This window comes from Gadus macrocephalus, chromosome 3 (assembly GCF_031168955.1).
Source record: "Gadus macrocephalus chromosome 3, ASM3116895v1".
In the NCBI taxonomy this organism is placed as follows: Eukaryota; Metazoa; Chordata; class Actinopteri; order Gadiformes; family Gadidae; genus Gadus; species Gadus macrocephalus.
The window spans coordinates 14,100,888-14,125,680 of NC_082384.1; the positions used below are offsets into that span (position 1 = coordinate 14,100,888).

At 46.5% G+C, this 24,793-nt stretch overlaps 2 protein-coding genes across 2 annotated transcripts in view; both read left to right on the top strand.

The window, feature by feature from the left end:
- Positions 1-443: 443 nt before the first annotated feature.
- On the top strand, positions 444-18,863 carry tab1 (TGF-beta activated kinase 1/MAP3K7 binding protein 1). The gene is made up of 11 exons (XM_060047480.1): positions 444-504; positions 1,136-1,266; positions 1,599-1,752; positions 3,076-3,171; positions 4,365-4,503; positions 9,554-9,670; positions 11,006-11,117; positions 13,206-13,347; positions 13,914-14,127; positions 14,765-14,918; positions 17,109-18,863. Exons 1-11 carry the CDS (start codon positions 472-474, stop codon positions 17,320-17,322), a joined length of 1,506 nt encoding a protein of 501 aa, XP_059903463.1. The 5' UTR covers positions 444-471; the 3' UTR covers positions 17,323-18,863.
- Positions 18,864-22,682: 3,819 nt separating this feature from the next.
- mgat3b (beta-1,4-mannosyl-glycoprotein 4-beta-N-acetylglucosaminyltransferase b) overlaps positions 22,683-24,793 on the top strand; it is a 43,407-nt gene continuing 41,296 nt past the window's right edge. Inside the window, exon 1 of the mRNA XM_060047457.1 lies at positions 22,683-23,376. The gene's annotated coding sequence lies outside the window, so the exon portion shown is untranslated. The remainder of the gene's footprint in view (positions 23,377-24,793) is intronic.

Below are 24,793 nucleotides of genomic sequence, written 5' to 3' on the forward strand. Positions count from 1 at the left end.
ACTAATAAAAAAATGATATATTCAAATAAAATGTAAATATACCTAATTAAATAAAGAATTATATTGTCGAATAAAGATCATTAACATATTTTCCAATTTCTTTGCTAAATCCTTATAGTCCTTTCAATAAATATATATTATTGTTGCCCCAAAATGGTTACTTAAATTCACGGATGACAAATGCACGCCTGTACAAACAACTGTTTAGCCACTTGGAGGCGCTATAGGTCGAGTTTTCATTCCAGTAAAAGCTACCTACTAACTAACTATTAATTTATCTCGGAACTATTACATAGATCCTCATCAGTCCTAACCTGGCGAACATTCTGCAAAAATCTATATTCTTTTCGGTCTATCAGAGTATAAAATAACTAGTTTTGTTATTATAATGAAGCACTTTATATACCTGGCAGTAACTGCGCAGCTTCTGCGCAGCGGTGACGCCCTAATCCACTTGATGAAACAGCCAAGATGGCGGCCCAGCGGAGGAATCTGATGCAGAGCGTAAGATCATTTTTTAAGCTATTGGTTTCACGAATACTTTTCATTTAACAGTATACGTTTGATTAAAAGGTCTCTATGTGCTCCATCTACCAGTACTGTTGTCTCAATGCGAGTCTTCATAGCTATGTTTAACGTGCTGCTAATGTCAACGCTAAATTAACTAGATGCACTTACGTTCATACCATCACATCTTGCACAACTTTATTTTGATAAACATAATACTATTAACTCAAACTATATATTATCTGGAAGGAAGAGAGTATGGGAGCACAGCACTTCTTTCTAGGTTGCAGCGAAAAGTAACTTTTTCATAGACCATAACTATCAGTATTAGCACTGGCTGTCACATTTGTAAACAAATAGTTGAACACCATCTCTAATTGTTACTCTAATAAGCATATATAGACCTGGTAGGCCGACACATTCAATATCAGTCAGGCTATGCGATTGGGCCAAACATGTGTGATGGAATACATTTATTAGTGTACTGACGTAGGTACAACTTAGTTTGGATTTTCCAAATACTGTAATTTGCATTTTTGTGCCATCCAATTTGAATAATTTGCATAATGCTTACTATTAAATATTTTATGTTAATCAAATGTATGAACGCAACACGTTTTGGCAACAGCATCAGAGCTGGACAGATGACCTGCCTCTCTGCCAGATGTGTGGGGTGGGCTCGGCTCCCAACTGTGTCTACGGCCCTGACGGTAAAGGCACTCAAAGCCACCCCAACGAAGATGGACACCTACGGTTCAGGTGAGAAACTAGCGCTTTGGATAATGGGGCTTTCACATCAGATTGCATCATAGAATGTTTGCATTGTCAATACTCCGCCTAATTGTGAAGACTCAAGAGAGTTGAAGTGCTGGAAATGTCAAAATATACGTAAGTTAGGCTAATTAAAACTTTACCTTGCGTGAGAAATGCCGTGGCATTCCCCATACTTCCCATACTTAAACATCATTTCTCGCTTAAATCCAAAAACCATGTCCCCACCGCAGTATGTTCATGTAATGTAGTGGTCGAGCCGCCGCAGTAGTCCTTGCGTGTGCGGCAGTGACGCCGGGTGTTGTGGTGCTCCCCTTCAGGGGAGAGGACGGTTGTTTCCTGTACGGCGTGTTCAACGGCTACGACGGCAGCCGCGCTGCAAGCTACGTGTCCCAGTTCCTCACTGCCGAGCTGCTGCTGGGACAGCTCGACTCCACACACACCGACGACGACGTGCGCCGACTCCTCACGCAGGTGGGTGTGTGCCGTTCAGTTGCCTATTGTGTGTTGCGCAAAACTCTAAATGAAAAGTATGCATTCATCCTTTATTGGATACATTTATCACTGTATTAAAGGATTTTTTGTCACAGATTCAAGCCTTGAACTATAGTAGTATGTATATATTATAGTCTGTAATTGATAGCTGTCCAACCCTTTCCTCACTGATTTCCAACCTCAGTTTTGCTGCCTGTGGCGGTTCACTGTTATTTAATCACATGTTGTCATGTCACCTTTTATCTGGGCCCCTTTAAACTGGTTCCCATGGTTACAGATCATTAAAATAGGTCAGTGACCAGTAATCAGTAATGCTCATCTCCATCGTCAGCCATCATTGATTTACCGATCTGCGTATACAAGCAGAACATAATTGGTGTGATGTGAACTTAGGTGACCTTGGGTGTCTTGAAAGGCGCCTCTAAATTAAATGTATTATTATTATTATTATTATTATTATTATAATATCCGAGTATAATACCATAGTTTCAGCATTGGTGCTTTTGTTTAATGGTAAATAAAAATGTCCCTTATTTCCATGTTTCATAAGGTGTTGCATTTACTTAAAGGCAGATATACACATAAATGATAAGAAAAATATATACTTTTAATACTGTGAGGGAAAATCTGCATTTTGTCCTCTAATGAGTTTTGCTTTGTATTTTGTTGACACATTGCCCTTTTTGTCTTACCGAAAAGGCAAGTTGCCATGACTACGGACAGTCAGGTGGGATACTGAGGCCCTGAGCTGCTCATAGGGACTCTCTGTTGCCTTAACCATGGTTATTGCATTAGAGAGAACTGAAACCAGACAATAGTTTTAAAATACATACCTGTTAGGGTGGACGTCTCCTTCTTTCAAAGGTGTATACTGAATGATTGTTTGTATCTCAGAAGTCTGAATGATTGTTTTCGAGCTTAATCAGGGGGTTAACTTGCACCTTCAAACAATTGCTCGGCATATAGATTTTTCTAAAGGTAAAAAGACCTTCACTTTGGACCCTGCTTCCTTCATTTCTATGTCGAAAAGTATTCCATTCCCGCAGCTTTGATTGACAGGCAGGATAGATTCCCTGAAACAATCATGGAAGAGATGCCTTTATTGGTTAAAAATGAGGGTCAAAAATCGAATTTGTCTCATGCATCTGGAGAGGAGGCGGTCATCCAGGATATTCTGACGAGCATTTCACTCCCTAATAACGGCTGTGACATTTTTCCCTTATTACCCTCAAATAATAATAGCCCTTAAATCATACCGCCAGCAAGTCAGTCACTGATGTTGTGGTTTCCCTCTGTTTGTAGGCCTTCAGTGGAGTGGAGAAGAGCTTCTTTAAGACGATTGACGACGCGCTGGCTGTGAAGGCTGACCTCTCCAATTACCTCCCAACACACAACGAGGTACTGACACACACACACACACACACACACACACACACACACACACACACACACACACACACACACACACACACACACACACACACACACACACACACACACACACACATATCGCCCTCACTGATTGAAACACGCAGAGGTAGGTGCTCCTTGCTGGTCGTCATGGTAACCGGTGTGGTGTAAAACTTATCCCCGGCTGCTGCAGAAGAGCACTAGGTCTTTATTGGTCTCATCAGCCACCCTTGTTAGATGCACCAGAGGACTCTCACGCACACACTCTCTCCCTCTCGCTTCTGACTCTCTAGTCTGTCTGTCTGTCTGTCTGTCTCTCTCTGCCTCTGCCACTGTATGTACTCTCTTCCTCCTTTCCCCCTTAACTCTCACTCCTCCCTTTTGACTTCCACTCAGGTTTAACTTTTCCTGTAATTGTTTTTATAGATATCTTTGTATATATATATATGTGTTTTTGTGTGTATATATGTATTTATGTATGTATTAGAGCCCGACCGATTTATCGGTGGGCTGATGTTATCGGCCGATTTAGGCATTTTCCAAACAATCTGTATCGGCAATTATAATGGCCGTTTAATGAATATTTAAAAAAATATTTTATTTCTATTTTTTTGGGGTTTTTGTTCAAAGGACTTTGAGGTTCATATCATAAGTTTGTATTTTTATACATTTTATTTATCAGAACTTGTGTGAGTGACGTCAGCGAGTGAGTGGACGAGCGAGCGGTAGAGTGCGTGTCAGTTTAGTGAAGTAATGAACGAGTCCGGTTGTGTGTAAGAATAATGTACCCAGCCTGTCAAGAATCGGTGGCTGTTACATTCCGACCATATTCCGACCTATAAGCAGACCCACTGCAGCTCAAAGTGAAGGGTGTTGCCCCCGAGAGAGCATCGGCCCTGGAGGGAACGTCTCCCCTGTGGAGGCGGAGCGCAAGGGGGATTGCGTGCCCTAATAGTGTAAAAGAATATGCGTATTTTGCAAACCAACACAATTTAGTAATACTCTCGAATTTATTTCGCAATTTCGGCGAAAGCCGAGCTCATCCATGGAACGTGTGTGTGTGTGTGTGTGTGTGTGTGTGTGTGTGTGTGTGTGTGTGTGTGTGTGTGTGTGTGTGTGTGTGTGTGTGTGTGTGTGTGTGTGTGTGTGTGTGTGTGTGTGTGTGTGTGTGTGTGGTCCAGGGTACCGGGTACCACCAGCTGTCCCCCCAGGGCCAGAAGGTGCAGGAGCGTCTGAAGGAGCTGGAGCAGGAGGTGTCTGGAGGAGCCACGGCCGTGGTGGCCCTCATCCTCAACAGCAGGCTGTACATCGCCAACGTTGGTATGCAGTGCGCAAACACACACACGCGTCTGACGTTTGGTACACCATGCATACACATGCATGCATACATAAATGCCCCTCTCTAACGTTGGTACGCCATGCACACACACAGAGTAGCTAAGTCTCGGCCATCTCATGTGTCACGCCAAGGGACGTTCCGTTAAAGGGATACGCAGATGTTTCTGTCAAATTAGCATTTGCATCCCTCACCGAGATTGAGACGAGTTGTTTAACTCGCTGGGTTAGCTTTTGATTCCCGTTAGCCGCTTCAATTGAGATACAGTGGCCTAGCTCCTGTGCATCTGAGGGGATTACAAATGATGATTACAAAGACCAACTGATCGCGAACGGTAGCACACTTGACCTGATAGCAGCTACTGACTGGGGCGAAGAGCGCTGTTGACATTGGGAACCAGATTCGAAAAAAATGCGTTTAACCAACTGCCCTTTCTGGTGCTGAAGCGCAGCATTGTCTGTGCGGCCAGTCGCGACCATCCCTAGTCACGCCCGGGTCTTGGAAAAGGAAAAAAGTTGTTCAATTAAAAACATTTTAATGGAGATCTGAAACGCCATTAAATGTTCCTGCTACAGTTTGTCTTATTAATATAGAATATGTCATCTGGTAATTGAATGTCATGGGTACAAGCCTGTGTCACGCCAGTCAATGTTAGTTAGGTGCCGTTCGGTATGGCTCAAAGAGGGAGCAGAAATGGCGCAGCTCTAACTTTGATGACGGTGTTTGAGCGATTCTGTTTTCATATGTACTGCTATAGTCAGTTTTGGTCTGTTTAATTGTATGTCGATACATAGTTGTACCCATGATGATTTTTATATAAAAAATTGATATTAGATTCAGATCAAAACCAAAACCCTATTTAATTTCTATCTAATTTGTATGTGTTGACTATCAGAATCGACAAAATGGCCTGTGATCAAGCCTTTATTAATTTGTAAGAAGTACCATCTATTTATTTATGTAAATGTGCAGTGTATCATCTTATCATTAGGGCCCGACCGATTTATCGGCCTGCCGATTTAATCGGCCGATTATAGCCTTTTTGAAAATAATCGGCATCGGCCAAAAAGACGCCGATTACAACCGATTTTTTTTATTTATTTTTTTTTTTTTTATAAATGTTATTGCGATTAGTATCCTGCAGATTGCGCTCCTACTCGCCTTACTAACTAACAACTTTAGCTGGAGTAAAAAAGAGGAGATTGAATTTTACCGTACAACATGAAAGCACGCTCGCTCAGGCAGCTGCGCGCTCACCTCACCAATGTACACAAGACGCGTTTTTTGAGTATGTTGTGCCTGTTTTTCTTTAGGTCCCAGGCCATGTTAATTTGTTATACTGTAGACTCTAACAGTGAGACCATACTGCTCAGCACGCACGTGTTAGTCACTGCTCACGAGCGCAGCACATTGGGAGTTAGTTATTTATTTTACATTTTACATTACACCCATTTTTGACTGTAAATGTATTCTAAAACACTCAAAGGTTCTGCATTCAATTCACATATTCATCAAAAGTGTTTAAAGTATATTTAAGGTATCAAAAACTACGTTTTATATGGGTTTTTTTTGGTTTTTTTAATCGGCCGATTAAATCGTAATCGTAATTTTTCTCTGAAAATAATCGGCATCGGCATCGGCACTCAAAAATCAATATCGGTCGGGCCCTACTTATCATATCTGCTATTGCAAGGTAACGCAATATATTTGTTATTTATGTTATATATTACATGAAATGTAGTATCTATTACTTAAATATACAAGGCCAGCATACGTTATCTTCTCCTCAATACTGATATCTCCAAGTTCTTCTCTGCTTTCCAAAGCTCTGTTTGTGTAGTGGACAGCTGATATATACTTGGTGTCGTAGTCCACGACTCCAATCAACAGAAACCTGGTTTAAGCCTTTCCTTAAGTCATCAAAATGAAACAAACAGGAAACGCTGGTTGTTATTTCTTAAAGTAAACCTCATAGAATAACATGCCTGCCCATATATGGGGAGCGTAAAACCAAACTCAAATAACAAACCCCAAACCGCTCTTTTCAAGCAACAAATTGATTTGTTTAGCCCGCCCTGGGCTAAACTAGCTTTTGATAAAAGTCTCCATCTCATCTCATCTCATCTCATTTTCGACCGCTTATCCGGGGTCGGGTCGCGGGGGGAGCAGCTCAAGCAGGGGGCCCCAGACTTCCCTTTCCCGGGCCACATTGACCAGCTCTGACGGGGGGATCCCGAGGCATTCCCAGGCCAGTGTTGAGATATAATCTCTCCACCTAGTCCTGGGTCTTCCCCGAGGTCTCCTCCCTCCATCAATTGGCATATATTTCTATCTATAATTCTTTATAATTCACTTTGGAAAGCTTCCCAATATCACTGCAAGTGATGGAAAAGGTTTACGTGGCTTCCTTCAAAATGCTGCGGCTCCTTCCTCCTTGTGTTCTGTTTGGGTGTTTGAACATCCTCCGGGTTATCGAGATGTTTGTGTTTGAGGCCGCATAAAAACGGAGACCCTGGCCAACAGCACACAGCCGTGTCTGGACAGACGCATTATGTTTATCTTTTGCATCGAGAATAGACGTAATTCCTGTCCACGCCTCGATCCATGAACACTCGTATGCTTTGAACCATTTAAAACCATACATGATTCTCTAAATGTTCTCTAAGTTCATGCTATAACTGTGTATATACGCGTGTGCTTTGGGCTGAGCGTGGCCACCTTCTCCTATAGATGTCTCACTGGGTTGCTCTAGTAAAGTGGTTCTCCAACTATGTTTGCTAACGCACCCCCTCTATGATGATTTCTGTCTGCCAAGTGCCCCTTGCACCAGCAGTAAACATTCTTGGGAAGGGATTTATTATTATTTTTTTATATAAATAATGTATGTGCACGTTATTTGGTGTAGTAAACATTTAGTGGGCGCGGTGTGAATTCTAAGTTTAGTGAGGAACGTGGGCTGTGCTTTACTTCTCACTATGAAAGGGTGGGGTTGTCTTTTCAGCTTTATATGCAGATTCTCCTTCTCTCTTGTTAGTTGGACGTTTAGGCCACTCATCCCTTCCTCGACTTTCTTCCAACTGGCTTTAAGAATCAAAGCGCATTCACAAAAGCGTCATATATGAAAAGTGCTACATGAATAAAGTTGCCTGGCCTTGCCTAGAGCGGGTTGACTGATAACCGCAAGATTGCTAGTGCGATCCCCGGCTCCTCCTAGCTGAGTAACGAGGTGCCCCTGAGCAAGGCACCTAACCTTAACTGCTCCCAAAGAGCTGGCTGTTGCCTTGCATGGCTGATACCACCGTCGGTGTGTGAATGTGTGCATGAACGGGTAAATGTTAGGCAATAACGTAAAGCGCTTTGGGTGGCCTCTGGTTACAAAAAAGCCTTATATAAATGCAGTCCATTTACCATCCATTTACCAACATATAAATAATATTTTCAGAAATTTTCCTGGTACCCTGCGATCCTTTAGCGTCGCCTTAGGGGTACGGGTACCTTTGAGAAGCACTGGTCAAGTTGGTGCTACGTCTAACGCAGTGGAGAGTGGGTTGGAGTGAAGGCTTGGTCCGTTGCAGCCGAAGGGGGCAAGTAAAATGCTTTCCCTCAGCTGGCTTCTTCTGGCCATTTGCAGGCTCACAGGTCATTGTGTGTGACATAGAGAGCTGCAGGGGCCGTATTGGCACTGGTAGGTTAAGCAACGCGCCCCCCAGCTGTGGTCTGATGGAAATGGTTCTGGCAGCCGAGGTCGCGCGACCCACAATGTGATACTCCCCTGGTGGGAAGCAACCATTTTATATTTATACGACTATGGCCGGCAAAGAGTGGCTGAACATCTCTACCAGGGAGCTGTGACTGTTATTGGATATGCCGCCAATAACTAGCTGACGAAGGATAGCCCAGTCAGATAATCACCTCGGGTAAATATGTCCGGTATTGACAAAAAAGTGACCTAATGTTCTGGTCATTCCATCCATTATTGATTGCCGTTATTAATTATATTTCAATAATGAACGGTGACTGCCGCTGCCCGATTGGCCGTGAAGCCTTCTCTTAACGTAAAGCAGGAAGCACTCCCTATGAAATTGTTGTTCTAACATGCATCATGCATGTATCAAAAAGGGTACCAAAAAAAATCCATTTCACGAATGGTATCAATAAAGTATTTTAAGAAGTAGTATCTCAAGTGTCTCTCTCTCACACACACACACACACATACACACATTCTGATTTAAGAGTCAAGTCAAAATATAGCAGCCAGGTAAAATAACAAATGTGCATAGAAATAATAAAAAACCTGCTGTTGCAGACATTCAGTTTATAGCTGGAATAATGCCGCATAACGATAGCCTCAGTCTAATGCTCCATCTACCAGCTGTTGGGGCCTGACATTGTACAGCAAGGAAGTCTGTCCTGATACGACTGATGTTGAACTTGTTGTGCAGCAAAACACAAGCAATGATTCACTCCAAAAGCAGGATATGAGTTAAGTGCTCTTTCACCTGAATCTTGTCCCTTTACATTGTCTTTTAATTGCAAAAAATTACATTCAGTGGCTAAAACACTGTTGCCGTATCAACAGCTATTTCAAATGAATAGGGGATTCTGGTGTGACTGAAAGCAAAGCATCATGCTCTTTCTAGTTGTTAACCCATTTTGACTTAAACATCTCAAAAGTCATTTGGAACCAAATAAAATGTAATTCTCTTTGCTCTTCTGATGAATAGATCTTGTCTTTTTAAAATAACGTCACAAAATGTTGTACAGCCGGCGGTACGGTAGCTCAGTAGATGGAGCAGGTGGTGCAGGTAGCCTGTTATCCGGAGGGTTGTTGGTTCAATCTCTGGCGCCTCGTAGCAACGCCATCTCTGTGTGAAGATATGTATATGAAGAGATGAATCTGAAGCACTTCTAATAAAGTGCTTTGGGTGACCACAGGTTAGGAAGGCGCTGTATAAATGCAGGCCATACGGTATGTCTGGGTCTTGGTGGCGGTAGAGGTGTGTTTTGTGACGGCCCGGGGGTTCTGTGTTTCAGGGTCCAACCGGGCACTGCTGTGCAAGTCCAGCAGCGACGGGCAGAACCAGGTGCAGCAGATCGGAAGACCTCACAACACGGAAAATGAGGATGAGCTGCAGAGACTGGCTGCCCTGGGTGAGAGACACACACACACACACACACACACACACACACACACACACACACACACACACACACACACACACACACACACACACACACACACACACACACACACACACACACACACACACACACACACAAGCGCTGTCAATCTATCACCTTCTGGCTCTTTCATCACCTGTCATCTTGCCAATGTCAGTCTTTGTCTTTTGCGTAATGTTCCATTATCCCGGTGCACTGCTGCCACTTTGCTCCAAAATTGACCTGTTTAACATTCATGAAATGACCGGCAATTTATACAGTATATAGGGATGGGTATGAGGTCTGGATTTGGATGTCTGGATTTGTTGACTGAGAGAATCTGTAGAGTCATCCAATGTTTGTTAAGTTGGTTTTATTCGATTTTTTTATTGATGTTAACCCACAAACATAAATAAGAATATAACTGCGAACTAAAGCCTGGTGAGGATGATTAACTACACTAAATGGATTAGAAATTGCACTTGCTTTCCGTTGTGATGTTGATGAGCGGGAGAAGTCTGACATTCTCACGTCATCTATTGGATCTAGTGTTCTCCAAATTATTCCAGTGCGAGTACTCGCGGTAAATGGCCATCACTGCTCGCTATACAGCCCATGATTGCTGCTCTTACGCCACCCGTCCATTTCCTCCCAAAAGGACCAGGTTAGTCACTAGGGTATCATTTCGCTCCCGATGAGTGCTGTGGTTTCGGGACGAGGAGGGTGAGGGGAGGGGAATTCCATCGCTGGCTGCTGAGCACACCATTAGGTCTGAAAGCACTCGTTCTAGTTTGTTTGTTGTTGCTGCTGTCGTTTCTGCTGCTGCGGCGGGATGTCAGGCTTTGGGGTTCTGTGGAGCGAGGTGCTACTCTCGTGGGTATACCTGGAGTAGAGGTCGGTCACACGCCATGGAGGTTGTAGGCACGCTGGAGCAGGGCACAGCGGATTATGTATGCTTCTTTTTTCAGCACATTCGTTCTATTTATATGTCAAATGAGGTGTGGAGCACGACACCTGTACCCAGGTAGGAAGCTTGTAAGATGATGCAGGACGGTTGTAGGACGTTTATAGGAAGGTTGTGGAGGTTGGAGGAAAGTTCTTTGAGGATTTTTGGAAGGAAGTAGGACGGTTTTAGGAAGGATCCTGAGGTTGTAGGATGGTTGTAGGACAGTTATAGAAAGGTTGTGGAGGTTATAGGATGGTTGTAGGATGATTAAAAGACTGTTTTAGGATGGGAAACATAAATTAGAATTAAAAAAAAGACATGATGCACAAATTCAACGTGAAATAGTAATAGTATTTCTCTCTCGCCTTCCCCTATCCTAGGTGTGGACCCAGCCAGGGTGAAGCAGGCGGGGCAGATCGCAGGTCAGCCCAGCACCAGAACCATCGGAGACTACCGGGTCAAACTCAACTACACAGACATCGACTTGCTCAGGTGGGACACGCACATGGACGCACAGACAAACGCATGAAGACTCACTCGTTCTCTCCCTCTCTCACACACTCACACACTGACACAAACAGAAACACGCACACACTGTCAAATACTGTCAGTAGTCTGTCTGTGTGGAAACTAGGGCTGTACGGTATGGACTAAAATGTATATCACGGTTTGATTTGAGGCATAGATGGTAACAGTATTATATCACGTTGTGTTAATTGTATCTTCTAATTTCGATATAAATGCTTCTGAAGGGGTTAAATACTAGAGATAGACCGATATGGTTTTTTCAGGGCCGATACGATTATTAGTAGGCAAGGGGGCCGATACCCGATATTTGGAGCCGATATTAATTTACAGAAAAAGGGAAAAATTTTGAATAATACAAACTCCAACACTTAACTTCATTTAAATGCCTTTAAGCATATGTTTAATAAACGCAACAGCTCATCGGATTTGCAACATAACACAATTAATGGCTCCCTAAAATTTTCCTGAACTGAATTGAGATGTTAATCTTTTACAACTGAAAATTTAAATAAATAAATAGTTCCCTAGTTAAACAGCCATTTTTGCCAGACAGTTTTCTCTCAGACAGACGGTGCTTTGCTGTCAGTTTCTCATGTGGCTCACACACACACGCACACACCCACACACCCACACACACACCCACACCCACACACACGCACACAAACACACTATTCTCTAGCCGTCCCCTCATTGTGCTTCCCTGTAATAAAGCTAACTGAATTTTACTCTCTCACACACACACACACACACTTCTTACTTTTATCACTGACTATTTCCATATTGATATTATCAGCAACCTTGTTTCGAGTGATTAACGGACTGCGAGCGAGCAGACTATCACAGACTATTTCCATATCGATATGGAAACAGTCTGTGATCGTAGAAGTCTGTGTGTGAGGGAGAGAGTAAAAACCTAATAAACTCAATTCAGCCCAGAGCATGTTTCGATAACGTTAATGGGCTCCCAGTAATTTTACTAGTTGTTGTGAGTTGTAGAGGACTGGGATGTTTAGTACAATTTCGCGAGAGTCTGCTGCCTTAACTTACCTCGAAACCAAACCAGACAAAACCTTTTCACCTCTCCGCTGTGTGTGTGAGAGCACTCTGCATGCACAGCTTTCACTGCTGATTGGCTGTTACCCGTCGTGGCTCTGCGTGTAACCAATCAGATGGTGCTGTGGGTGGGACAATGCTGGGGACAGCGTAGTGACAGCAGACAGAGAGGCGTGGCTGCACCAGAGCCAAAATAACGATAGTTAAGTATTGTAACTCTAGATTCTATGAGTATGGGCGCAGCCTTTTAAGGCTATCGCTATTGGGGTTATCCCTAGGGTTTTAAATTGATCTCTTATCAGCCGTCAGATAAAAAAAAAAGGCTGATGGCGATATGCGTCAAAATGCCAAATATCACCGCCGATAATCGGTCGAAAGTGTTTTTGACCATCTCTTTAAAACCCTTTCTATTGACATTTTGAAAGGGAACCATGTCCTTACACAGATAAACAGTGACGGTGTTTGTTATCTCATTCCACTGCTGGCTTTTGTGGTCATAAGGACTGGCTTTGTAAAAGCCCTGCGGAAGCGATGTCTGTGGAAGAGATGCAGGGACAGCTTCACTCTGCCACCGTCTGTCTCGTACAGTGTGGAATGAGTGCTCGTGAAGGGACTATTGCTAAAGCACGCAGGCGCAATAGCATACTACCTGAGAAGGCAGTATCGCTGTCAACAATGAATGAAATAAAAATGTAGTTACGTTACTGCAGTAACGTGTTACTTACGTTGTAACGCGTTACACAAAACAATGTCTACCGGTCACACCGGTCTCACGGTAACGTCGAAATCCATACCGCAGCGCAAATTCACACCAGTGTGTTGCGTCTATACCGTTTATACCGTACACCCCTAGTGGAATCCGTCCCCTCCCCTTCAACCATTCATCCTCTCGTCTGTTCATTTCTTTCTGTCCTGAGACGATCTCCCATCCTGTCCCCTCTTACCCTCACCCCATACAATTTTTCGGTGTTCTGTGCTTACTCCCATTGACGTCATCAGCGGGGCCAAGTCTCAGCCAATCATCGCTGAGCCGGAGATCCACCGCAACCAGTTGGACGGCGTGACGGGCTTCCTGCTGCTGATGTCGGAGGGCCTCATCAGCGCCCTGGAGTCCGCCCGCGGACCCGAGCAAGCCAATCAGGTGAAGCCCCTCCTCAAACTGTCTTGTCTGACTGTCTCTCTGCCTGCCTGTTTGTCTGCCTGAACGCGGGTCCATATTTTTTGTCTGCCTGTCTGTTTGTCTATTACCATCCATCACACTGCCGTCATAATGGCCTTAAGTCCCGTTTGGCTATTTTTTGTACTGATTAGGACAGAATGGCTATCTAAAGCTAGTTGTACACATTGTCTTCTACATATGGACCCGGCTCTATCTCATCGTCATCAATGTGGCCCGCCATCGGATGAATGTGCCGATAACAACACTGGAAACCATCGGGTCTTATTTCCCACTCCTCCTACTCTATCCCCCCCTCCGGTCTGTCCGTCTCCCTCCTGTCTCGTTTGTCTCCACCCCCCCCCCCCCCCCCCCCCGCCTCCCCCTCGTCTCACCCCCCCCCCCCCCCCCGACCCCGCTCCATCCACGGCTCCCCTGACTCGAAGTGACTAAGGGACTCACCCCCCTCTTCCCTCGCTCTCCACACGCCCCCCCCCACACACACACACACCTCAACCCCTGGTGCGTCGGGACGGCGGGCTGCTGTGCAGGAGATGGTTGCCATGGTAGCGGCGGAGCTGGCGCAGCAGAGCGACCTGGAGGCGGCGGCCCAGGCGGTGGTGGAGCGCGTGAAGCGGGTGCACCACGACGCCCACGCCTCGGGGCGCCAGCGGGCGGCCCGCTGCGCCCGCCACGAGGACATGACGCTGCTGGTCCGCACGCTGGACTACCCGCCCTCCGACGGCCTGCTGACGCCCACGCAGGGTAGGGGCTCACCCCGTCAGACTGTAGAACCCCCCCCCCTTGTAGGGTTCCCTCCTCCGCGACCCTTTGTGATGGGACAACGTTTATTAGATTGTTTGTTGTTTGTTCTGGGTTTATTGCGTTCTGTTGTTCCCTGAGATTAAAAAATAGGGGGATATTTTGGGAAAGTTTGTGATAGATAGGCAGAGGATTGGACCTATGGGTTTGTTGGGATTTATTTTGACTCTGTTTGAAAACGTTCTACCTCCCTGGGGGGGGGTTGCACGTCTTGTGTTCCCAAGCCGCATTAAGATAACACAAGATCTACTGTGTTTATCCAAGGGCGGAAATTGGGGATATAACGCAGACCGGTGGAAAGCTAACGAAAAAAAAGCTTTTAATATCCTCAAGATCAAAATATTCTGCTCCATCTTAATTCCTCTTCCAAGGGCCAGGATAGTCGAGTTACGGCCTAGGTCTGTGTGCTCGACTCGCATTCAAAAGGGGCTTGGTTCTTACCCCAATGTCCACAGTGATCCTGTAGGTGGCCTCAGTCATTTAATGCATACCACTACTACTGTATGTAACCCACCGATCATCAGCAAACGGTCGTTTCAGTGTTTGGTTTCCGTTGAACCCCCTGCCCGTGTCTCCACAGGGGGCCGCATCTACCCGGTGTCCGTCCCCTACTCCAACAGCCAGAGCACCAGTAAGACCAGTGTCACCCTCTCCCTGGTCATGCCCTCCCAGGGCACCCTCACCAACGGGACCAACACCGCCTCCACCGTCGAGGAGGGGACCCCCACCCCGGGGTAAGAGCCTGCCCCTACACCCTCCTCTTCCCCCCCCCCCGCTGCACCGCCCCACTGTGAGCCTCAGGCACACACACTGCAACACTGAAAACCTCTTTTTAACCCCTTGACTACAACACCTTACCTAATGCCTCACTATATCAGTTTATAACCTGTGAGGACCACTCTCATGACAGGGGTGTCTTCGGAAACGTTGAACATTGTTGTATATGTGGATATTTTAATGAATCGCCATTCTTTCAACTTTCATTCATGAATATAAACATGGATGTTCCGGTGGTTCGTTAAGACTTGAAAAGTCAGCCCGATTTTAAGAGATCTTGTAGTGCGTCAGCTCGGCTTCTATTTGACCACCGTCCTTTCCAGGGAACAATGTGATTGGGATTCTCCCCACACACTACAGGATTTAGGATAATCCAAAAAACGGAACATGTTCCATATTTGCGTGTCAAACATTTTCGACGTGGAGAAGTGAAACCACGCCACAGGACCGTCGGGCTTGATTATCCTCCGAGCCCACGGCTGTCTGAAGGGGTAACCAGGGGGAGGTGGGGGCTAATTATCCTGTAGTGTATCCCCGGTGTGCGCCGCGCTCGGTTACCACCCCTGTCTCCGCTCTCCTTTCTGCTCCCTCCTGGGAGCTCTTGATTCGCTGCCGCCGTCTGTGTGTTCACCCACCACCACCACCACCACCATGTTTCCTTTTGGGTGTGTTTGTTTTCTACTCCCCCCCCCCCCCCCCCCCGCGCCGTTATCCTGTTTATCTTGTCGGTTGGTTGAGCCCTGACTCCCTCCCTCCCGCTGTGCCGTTAGCTTTGGGTGGGCCTGATGTTCACCTCCCACCGTCCCCGCCGTGCTGCCTCTAATGTTGTTCTGGTTTAATTGTGCGTTCCTCCATCCCGCTGCTCTTCAGCTCTCTCTGAACCAGCCCTTGAACTGCTGACCCCCGCTGGGCGCCACTCCGTTAACCAAACAGGAGGTCACTCAGTGACCTTGCATGACCTTTTCTAGAATAATGTCAGTGACATCACTGTGGATGTTGCCCTGCCCCACTCCTCCCCTCTCCTCTCTAAAAAAAGCTCATGTGGTGTTGGAACCCCTTATCACACAGCAGAGGCTTCTAGAAACCCTTTCCATGGAAAGTAGTGGAAAACAAATTCCTTGTTTTGTAGTAGTTCGTTGAGCGGACAGCACAGAGCTCCTAACTGGCTCCCCCTCCACTCAGCAGCAGGCCTGGATGGACCGATGCTGTGGCCAGTGTTTCACTTTTAAGACTGGAGACACCCTCACATGAACACTAATCTGCCCTCAAACAGCACACCGTGGTGCCCGTCCGTGGGTTCTCGATGCACGTTGTCTAGTCTTGTCCTGTTTTTCTCTCCTTCCATCTCGGGCCGTCACCTGCCCTTTGATGTGCACCACCCGACGCGTTACGCTCACTCCATCAAAGTCCTTCGGTTCATCACCCACTTACTCGCTGCTTCTCACTCACTCACTCCCGCCTCTGTGTCTAAACGATCTTGTCGTCCCGTGTCCTCCTCGCCGCTCCCCCCGCCGCCCCGCCCACCCCGCCGCTCCCCCCAGTGTGTGCCCGTCGGCCGCCCGCCGAGCCTCCATAGACCTCCTGCAGCCCATAATGGAACTCTGTGTCCCTCCCACTGCCTCCCCCGTTGCCCCTCTCCCTCCGCGCCGCCTCTCCACCTCGCTCCACTCCCTCCCTGTCCCTCCCCTCTGTCTCTCCACCTCGCTCCACTCCCTCCCTGTCCCTCCCCTCTGTCTCTCCACCTCGCTCCACTCCCTCCCTCGTCCTCCTCCCGCCTCCACCCTCACCCCGCTCCCCTCTCTCTACCCCTTTCCCGCCTCCTCCTCTCTTCCCTCGCTGGTCCCGTTCTCCTCCTCTTCCTCCTCCTCCTCCTCCCACACATCTTCTCCCTCCTCCTTTGTCCCTACCCCACCGCCTCCCCCCCTCTCCTCCTCTTCCTCCTTCTCCTCTATCCCTACTCCACCTCCTGGCCTCTCCTCCCTATACGCATCTTCCTCCTCCGCCCCCTCCATCTCCTCCTCACCCTCTTCTCGTCCGCCCTCCTCTCTCCCTGACCCACCACCCCCTCCCTGCACCTCCCCTCCCTCACTGATCCCCTTCTCCCCCCTCTCCTCCTCTCCCCCGGACCCCCCCGGCCCCCCACGCAGCCAGAGCCCCACGGCCACCCTGCAGTCCACCAACACCCAGACCCAGAGCTCCAGCTCCAGCTCCGGGGACGGCAGCCTGTTCCGCCAGAGGGGCAGCCAGGCGGCCCAGCCGGACGAGACGGGCCGCGTGCCGCCCTACGTGGACTTCAGCCAGTTTTACCGGCTGTGGGGCAGCGACCACGCCGACACTCAGAGCACCCTCGGGCCCCAGTGAGGGGACACAAGGACGGTGGATGGGGGGGATTTATGGGTGGGTGGGTGGGTGGGGGAGAGTGATGAGACACCAAGGACTGGGATTGGGCAGGGGTTGGATTGTGTGGGCGGGATTAAGGGTGAATGCAATTCTGGGATGATTGGTTGAAGTCTGCTTCCTCCATATTTCTTACGAAATCCGTCCCCTGTCGCGTTGACAGATGTGGAATGACCTGCGATGAAGACGGACGGAGCCCTTGGAGTTCTTCCTGGGTCAACTCGCAGGGCTGTAGTGGGTCAGGTCGGAGAACAATGTGGGAAACAGGTTTGTGGTCTCCTTCTGGAGGAGGGTCTGCTCTGGCTTGTTGGTTGGCCAGAGCTTCTGATCTTTTCAAAACTATCCTTTCCTTTTTTAGCCAGGAATATGTGTATTGAGCGCGAGATGTTTATTTCCAAATAAAGGGTTTACATGCATCTTGACTTCCGACTTCCGAAGTTACCGTCTATATGCTGTTATATGATTGACTTAACTTGTAAGTTGCTTTGGATAGAGCGTGCTAAATGATTGAATGTTAATACGTCCACCTGGTCGGAGTCAGTAAATATGCATTTGTTTGTTTTGTGGTGTACATGCCATTGTTCATTGAATTTCTAAACGTGGAACCTGGCCAATATCTTTTATGATTGGTTGTCGGGCAAGTGAAGGGGAGGGTCACGCTTCCCCCTGAACTTTCTGATGCGACACAATGGGACTCTTCCGCTCAGGACAAACTAATAACCCCTGCAGGCGCGCCGTTAGCATGCGTGCTTTACACTGCGTGTCATCTCAACGATAAAGGAAGAGGCAGCCTGGACACAGCTGCCCCTTAATCTAAATGCGCAGAGGCGAGATACCACAACAGCTATTAATGACCAGAGCAGTTCCTGCAGGACTTGGAAGATGTCTTGGCGGCAGCAGCCGCTATCTTGTCCAGACGGCGGATGTGGAGAGTTTAGTGTAAGCAACAGTGGAGTGTTGTATACGATAGCCAGTTGCACTCCCCTAATAAACGATAACTTGCTTGGGCTTGGCGTTGAACTACACGCATGCTCCCACACACACACGCACAGACAAGCGCATGTGCAGACACACACAAGCGCATACGCATGCAGGCATGCACACACACTAATAGAAAGACACACAGAGACACACACACACACACACACGTTAGGCTAAAGTGCAGAGAACATGGAATAAACTGTTTGTGCTCATTTCCTTCTCCTATTTAGTTATAATGATATGTTTGAGAAGCACTTTGATCACGACAGGATGAAGTAGCAGTCTTTGTGCTGCAATCTGTTTCACCGTTATCAGAACCCTCCCTCTCCTCACACACACAGACCCATAAACATCACAACCACACACACGTATGCACACAACCAAAATACAGACGGATTTAAATGGAACAATCAATGCCAGCAGGTCCAAATTATTGATCAGTCTGTCTGTCTCTCCCTCCTATATGTGTATTCAGTGCTAGGTTATTATTTTCAAATAAAGGATGAACATGCAGCCTGAATTCAGCTACACGTTTCCGTCTATATGCTGTTTCTATGATTGTGTTCAGCCTAACTTGTAAGTCAATTTTAATATAAGCGTCCACAGTTTGCTAAATAATTAAATGTAAATATGTCCACTTCATCATTCAGTTAATCTGCATTGTTTTTATATATAAATATATAATTGTTCTCTATCTTTGTAATTTGTGCATGATGATAGACATAGTGCCTTGTTCAATTGCACAGTTAAATTATATGACTACATTACCCATAGTCCTCTTGTGATCTGCTGTATAAGTTCTCCTGTAGTCTAAAGAGGTGGTGAGCCAGCCTTGGTGGGATACCCTGGGAAAGATGGAGGCTCTCAGTTTCTCACCATGCCCGTGGGATTCATAGGCTGTGAGAGGTGTTCTAAATCTATAAAGAGCCAAATGTTATCTTACAGGGGTACGTTGCAGGGAATGTAGCAGACAGTGTGTGGAACATGGATACAGGTGGCGGATAAAGAGAGGGAAAGAGCAAAGGAGATGCATTGAACTACTGTTGTATTAAAGGACCTCTCTGAGTGAGGGCTGTTGATGTGCGCATTAGGATGCATAATGGGATTTTTTGTTGGCAAAACGACACCATTTTGTGATTAAAAATAAGTTATTGCATTTATATAGAGCTATTCTAGTTACCAAAAGCACTTTAAGGATGTGTGTGTGCTCTGGGGGGGGGGGGGGGGGGGGGAGATATAATCCTAAACCAACGTAAAAACCAAGACACCTATAGGCTAATGAAAACATTGATGGCCACGACTCGCATGAGAAACGCTGTTGCCGTTTCGATGTCTACCAAGACAAATACTTTCACGACTAATTACAAAAAAATACCGAAACACCTTTACTACCGATATTATTCCTATGGCCCTGTGCTTCCAAAATGTAGGTGGCCATTGCGGTTTGAAGTCACGATGTATAAGCCCTTTACTGTATGTGCAGAGTCCAAGATGTTTAAGTTGCTCTCACACAATATCATAGATCTTACAATGGAGCCACAACAGCACCATGATCCGCAGACCATAAAGGACGCACAATAGATCCTGTCTCGCTCAGGCTGCAGATAGGAGCATAAAATTCTCTGTTGTATACCCCCTCGCTCTTGGTGGCGGATATGATAACGGAGATCATAATGGTTGTTTCTAGTCTACATTTCTGCCCACGGGCAAGGGCATTTAGATAAAGAATTGTTAATAAAAAGTCACATCATTGAACTCTTTTGAGGTCACTGATAGACAAACTTCTACGCTTTGTAAATAGGGTTGCTAATCCCACTTATTTATTTTGAAAACAGGACACATTGTTAAGAGGGTGAGCCGAACATAGGTTTGATCAACCGTAAATATTGAATTGTGTCCTCCACATTGCGTTGCGGCAATGGCTCACAACAGGCAAAAGGAAGATCTATGAGGGGATGGCAGGATTAAATTCTGCTTGTCCATTAGATTAAACAGCCCACACAACCTGGGAGACCTTGAACATGGACCTTGAACAATGGGGAGTAGGCTACTGGTAGCAGCAGTGGGCAGTAGCTAGTCTTTAATGTCAAGCTGTGGATATTCTTAAGGACAAATAGAAAGCTTGATATACAAATACCACTTAAAATTCATAATATCTCAGAGATATTTTGAAGATAAAGTGGAAATTGTTAGTGTTATATTAGATTATTATTTTTGAAAACATTTGTATTCACATGGTGCATTTGACTAGCAATTAACATCACATATAAGGTTTTCACTTTATCTAAGCAGTATTTTTTATGCTAGTGAAAGAATTTCCGATCCAGGACAAACATATAGTATGGCTCATCTTAAATAGATGAGACTTTTGATCAGGCACGAAATAAACAGTTTTTGGTAGTGGCATGGACGAAACATGAATTTTTTTTTTCATTGCAGAACAACCTCTTATTTCCATTTCTAAGAATATTTGACCAGAACAGCTTATTTCCTGTCTGATTCCCAGATGGGAAGTTCAGATAGGAGAAGTTAATGTAAGTAAGTATGGTTAAACGCTTTTATCATTATTAAGACTATGATGCATGTTGAATAATCGTGTAGCATATTCTTGCTCCACACTAAAAAGATAGAGTAAAAGTAATCAGCACAATTGATTAGCATATCTTTGCATATTGGTCTGTGCTGTTGTAATTAACAATTACAATGAAGTCGGAAGTTGGGGAACGATACAAAGATAGTGAATAGAGTCCCGGCTATGGGGAAGGTAGGGGTTAGACAGTGCATAGACCGATCATTACGGAACAGCTAGGGGTTATACAGTACAGAGACAGCTTTATGGAACTGGTAGGGGTTTTGAAAGGTTAGAGACATGCCAATAAGGAACTGGTATGGGTTTGACAGTCTAGAGACAGGCCATTAAGGACTTGTTAGGGGTTCGACAGTATAGAGACAGGTTATTAAGAAGGTCAGTATCGGGAAGTGAATACAACCTTTTTTGGTGGCACAGTCACACTTAGGGAGAATCCCTTAGGTGAATGCACATGCGGAATAGCAATCATCATAATAATACACTTTGTGTTACGCCTCACGTACAAAATATCCTAAAGGGCATTAACAGAACACCCCAGAACCGTGTACACAGTGCATCTCAGGATAAAAGATAATTGTGTGCTATGGTGACCTTTAAGAAAATGGTGGTTCTCGACAACAAGCTCCAGCGACCCTAGGTGACACAGCGACATGCCTTTTCACACCACCACTGGTGCTAACCATTTACTCACCACGTCTCAGTCCGCGCACGCTAACCTGTCACATCCTGCCATGCTCCTGTGTTCAAATACACCGTCCGTCAGTCCAGACTCCTTTAGGAGGGGTAGCCCTAGTAGGGGTACAGAATAACTCGTTGTGCTTCAAGAACACTGACCCCACAGGATGTATCCCTCGAAGAATGAGCGTATTCCATTCATACGGCAGATTTGGTGTACAGGGAGGCCAATACAATCAATCCCTGCCGCCTATGTACCGTTTCCTACGGAACTCACCGGAACACCGTTTGTGTTTGTGGTGGGAGCCAACCGGGGGCCCGCGGCACGCCAGCTCTCCCAGCTGGTGCGTCGACGCCAGGAGGAACGTGCCATGCAGATCGCACATTGAGCCTGCACACTGTCCGGCATTCTAATTCACAGTCACAGGGGCAACAGTGTGGGGAGCGTGCTACAATCTGGGACGACGCCGCCGGAGGAGGAGGAGGAGGAGGAGGCAGCAGCACCTGACAATGGTGGGCCCCCTGACCCCGATTCTCTCTGTGTCATAAGGAGAACCATCTGATCTTTTCGCAGTGTTGTCCTCAGTGCTGATTTATTTGGTCTTTGGTGCTAGACGTTGAAGCTGTTTGAGATTGTGATCATGGTGCTGCCGAGCTGCAGCCTTCCGCACATGATTTGACTTTTTGATGCTGATAAATGAACAACAGTTAACTTATTAGATACACATAACTGCATCTCTATATTAATAAAATATTTCAAACATAAATGTACTTAAAGTTCAATAGCAAACTCTATAGGCCTTATATATTTTTTTCTCTGTATTATTGATCAGTCCGACAAGGTATATAATACCCTACTTTATCTTAGATAACACTTTGCCTCATGCAGAACTTTGTAGATGACGGACTGAATTTGCATCACTGCTGTCTGCTGGTCTCCGAGGTTCTCCCGGTGTAGGAGTGGGAGTGCTCGCCGCGGGTCCGCCACTTGCTGCCCGCGTAGAGCAGAAGCAGCAGCAGCAGCAGCATAACGGGGAGGAGCCGTCTCCTCCGGGGCCCCTCCTCCCCTCTCTCTATCACCCCCACTACGCCTTCGCACAGTCCAGCCTGCGATAGGAGGATGGAAGAGTGGAAGAGAGAGGAGGGCAGAGTGGATGGGGGGGCTATTCTTTTCACACGGGCGGAAAGGCGTCATATTTGATAGAGAACGCAGTCGGAGGAGCCGCATCACGCAGTGAAGAGGAACAAGAAGAAGGAGGCGATGCACGTCACAAAAAGGGTATAGGACGATACCGTTGATATCGCCCCTTCCACTCCCATCCCTGCACAACCGGCGGGATGTATATCTCCCCCTGCATCGTTTAGCCGATGTGCCGCTGGAGCGGATCGTGTTAACTGGGATCGTTCGGACTATCCGTTGTTTTTCTCTCCTTGGTCAAGCCACCCCCGTTAAAACGGCTGCAGCCCCGCCGTTTGAACCGCGGTACGCACCGCTACCACCAATATATCAAGAGTACAAGACAATGGACTGAAACCGCTTCCAGAAAAACACCATCGCTGCATCAGGCTCCAGCCGATGAAAACCCTGGCGCACCGGTTTTAGCTGTTGTGCAGCGGTGCTGGGAGGCGGCTATCCTTCCACCGGGGAGACAGCCAGTGAGCATCCCAAGTGTCAATAATGGCATAGAGACATCTGCATCCAGACGACAGCGACGACTAACACGGCGCCCACCAACCATGAACCTCTAAAAGACACCCAACACAGGCGATGGGTAGGGATACATTTTGAGGGGAATCTGGGCATGATGGGCTGATTATCGCTATCGCCGTATAATTGCAAGGCTGAGATGGCTGTGTGTGTTTCTGTGTGTGTTTGTGCCCGCGCGCATACGGGTTGAAGTTGTTTATTTTTCCCTCTGTCGCGACATGAGTGGACATATGGTCATGGCTATGATGATGATGATGATGATGATGATGAGGATGATGATGATAGGTCCGCGTAATTATAAATATGAAGGCATGGGGTGTTTGTGCGTGTGTTTGTGCGCGTGTGCGCGTGCTTGCGTTTGGGGTCGTTGTGCACCCCCTTTTCCTTCGTGCGAGGGTATTATGACTTTAACCGTTAGGTCAATGTCACTTGAAGAGTAAGTTATCCTCTTTTGGTTATCCATGGAGCTCGAATAGATTCGTGTCTTTATTATGAATAGTCCTCGTCGTGGAGCCTTCCACTTGTATCCTATACGATGATCTTATGTGTTTTGGTAAACCTTATTTCATACAGATGGGCTCAGAGAGTCTAGTGTAGGACCTATCTATGCCTAGTGGGCGTTCCCACTTCTGACGCTTCCAAACCTCGTCAGCTAGATGGCCCATAATATCACGGATTTGGGTTGGGGGTGTTTGTTCCTGCTGTTATTTTAAGCCCCCATGGCCTCTTCTCTTACTCGACCCAATCCTGAACGGAAGTACTGGATTGTGTGGTTTGGATTGTGTAGCTAGAGTACTTGGGTTTCCGGCCAATACAAAACAAGTCCACCGGTGAGGCTTTCCTCCTTTCCCCTGGTTTCTCCCCCCAGGCTTTATGTGCGCCAGGGGTCAAATATTGACCAGGGTTTGGATATAATTCTGAGGTTTTTTAGCCCTCGGAGGTCGGGAGAGCAGGTGTTTTCAGTAGCAGCCTAGAGGTAGTTGGCCCCCTTTTTCTATTTTTAATCTGGATAAAATACAAGTCTATAAGTTGGGTGGAAGGGATAGGTTGGTTTAACAAACCTCAGCTTCCCCTGAACTGAGGCTGCCTTAGAGAGGGCACTATTTAGTGTTTTACAATCCATGCATTTTGAACCGGTAAGTGATGTTGTGATGTTGTGTTGAAATGTGTTGTTGTGATTTCCTAAACGTACGCAGGATATGATGATGAAGATGATGAACGAGAATAATACTCAACCCTATAACAACATTATATCACTCGCTCTCTCTCCTTCCTTCTCTATCTCTCTCTCATCCCCTCTCCGTCGCTCTCATTGCATCTCTCTCTCTCATTCCCTCTCTCCATCGCTCTCATTGCATCTCTCTCTCTCATTCCCTCTCTCCATCGCTCTCATTGCATCTCTCTCTCATCCCCTCTCCATCGCTCTCATTGCATCTCTCTCTCTCATTTCCTCTCTCCATCGCTCTCATTGCATCTCTCTC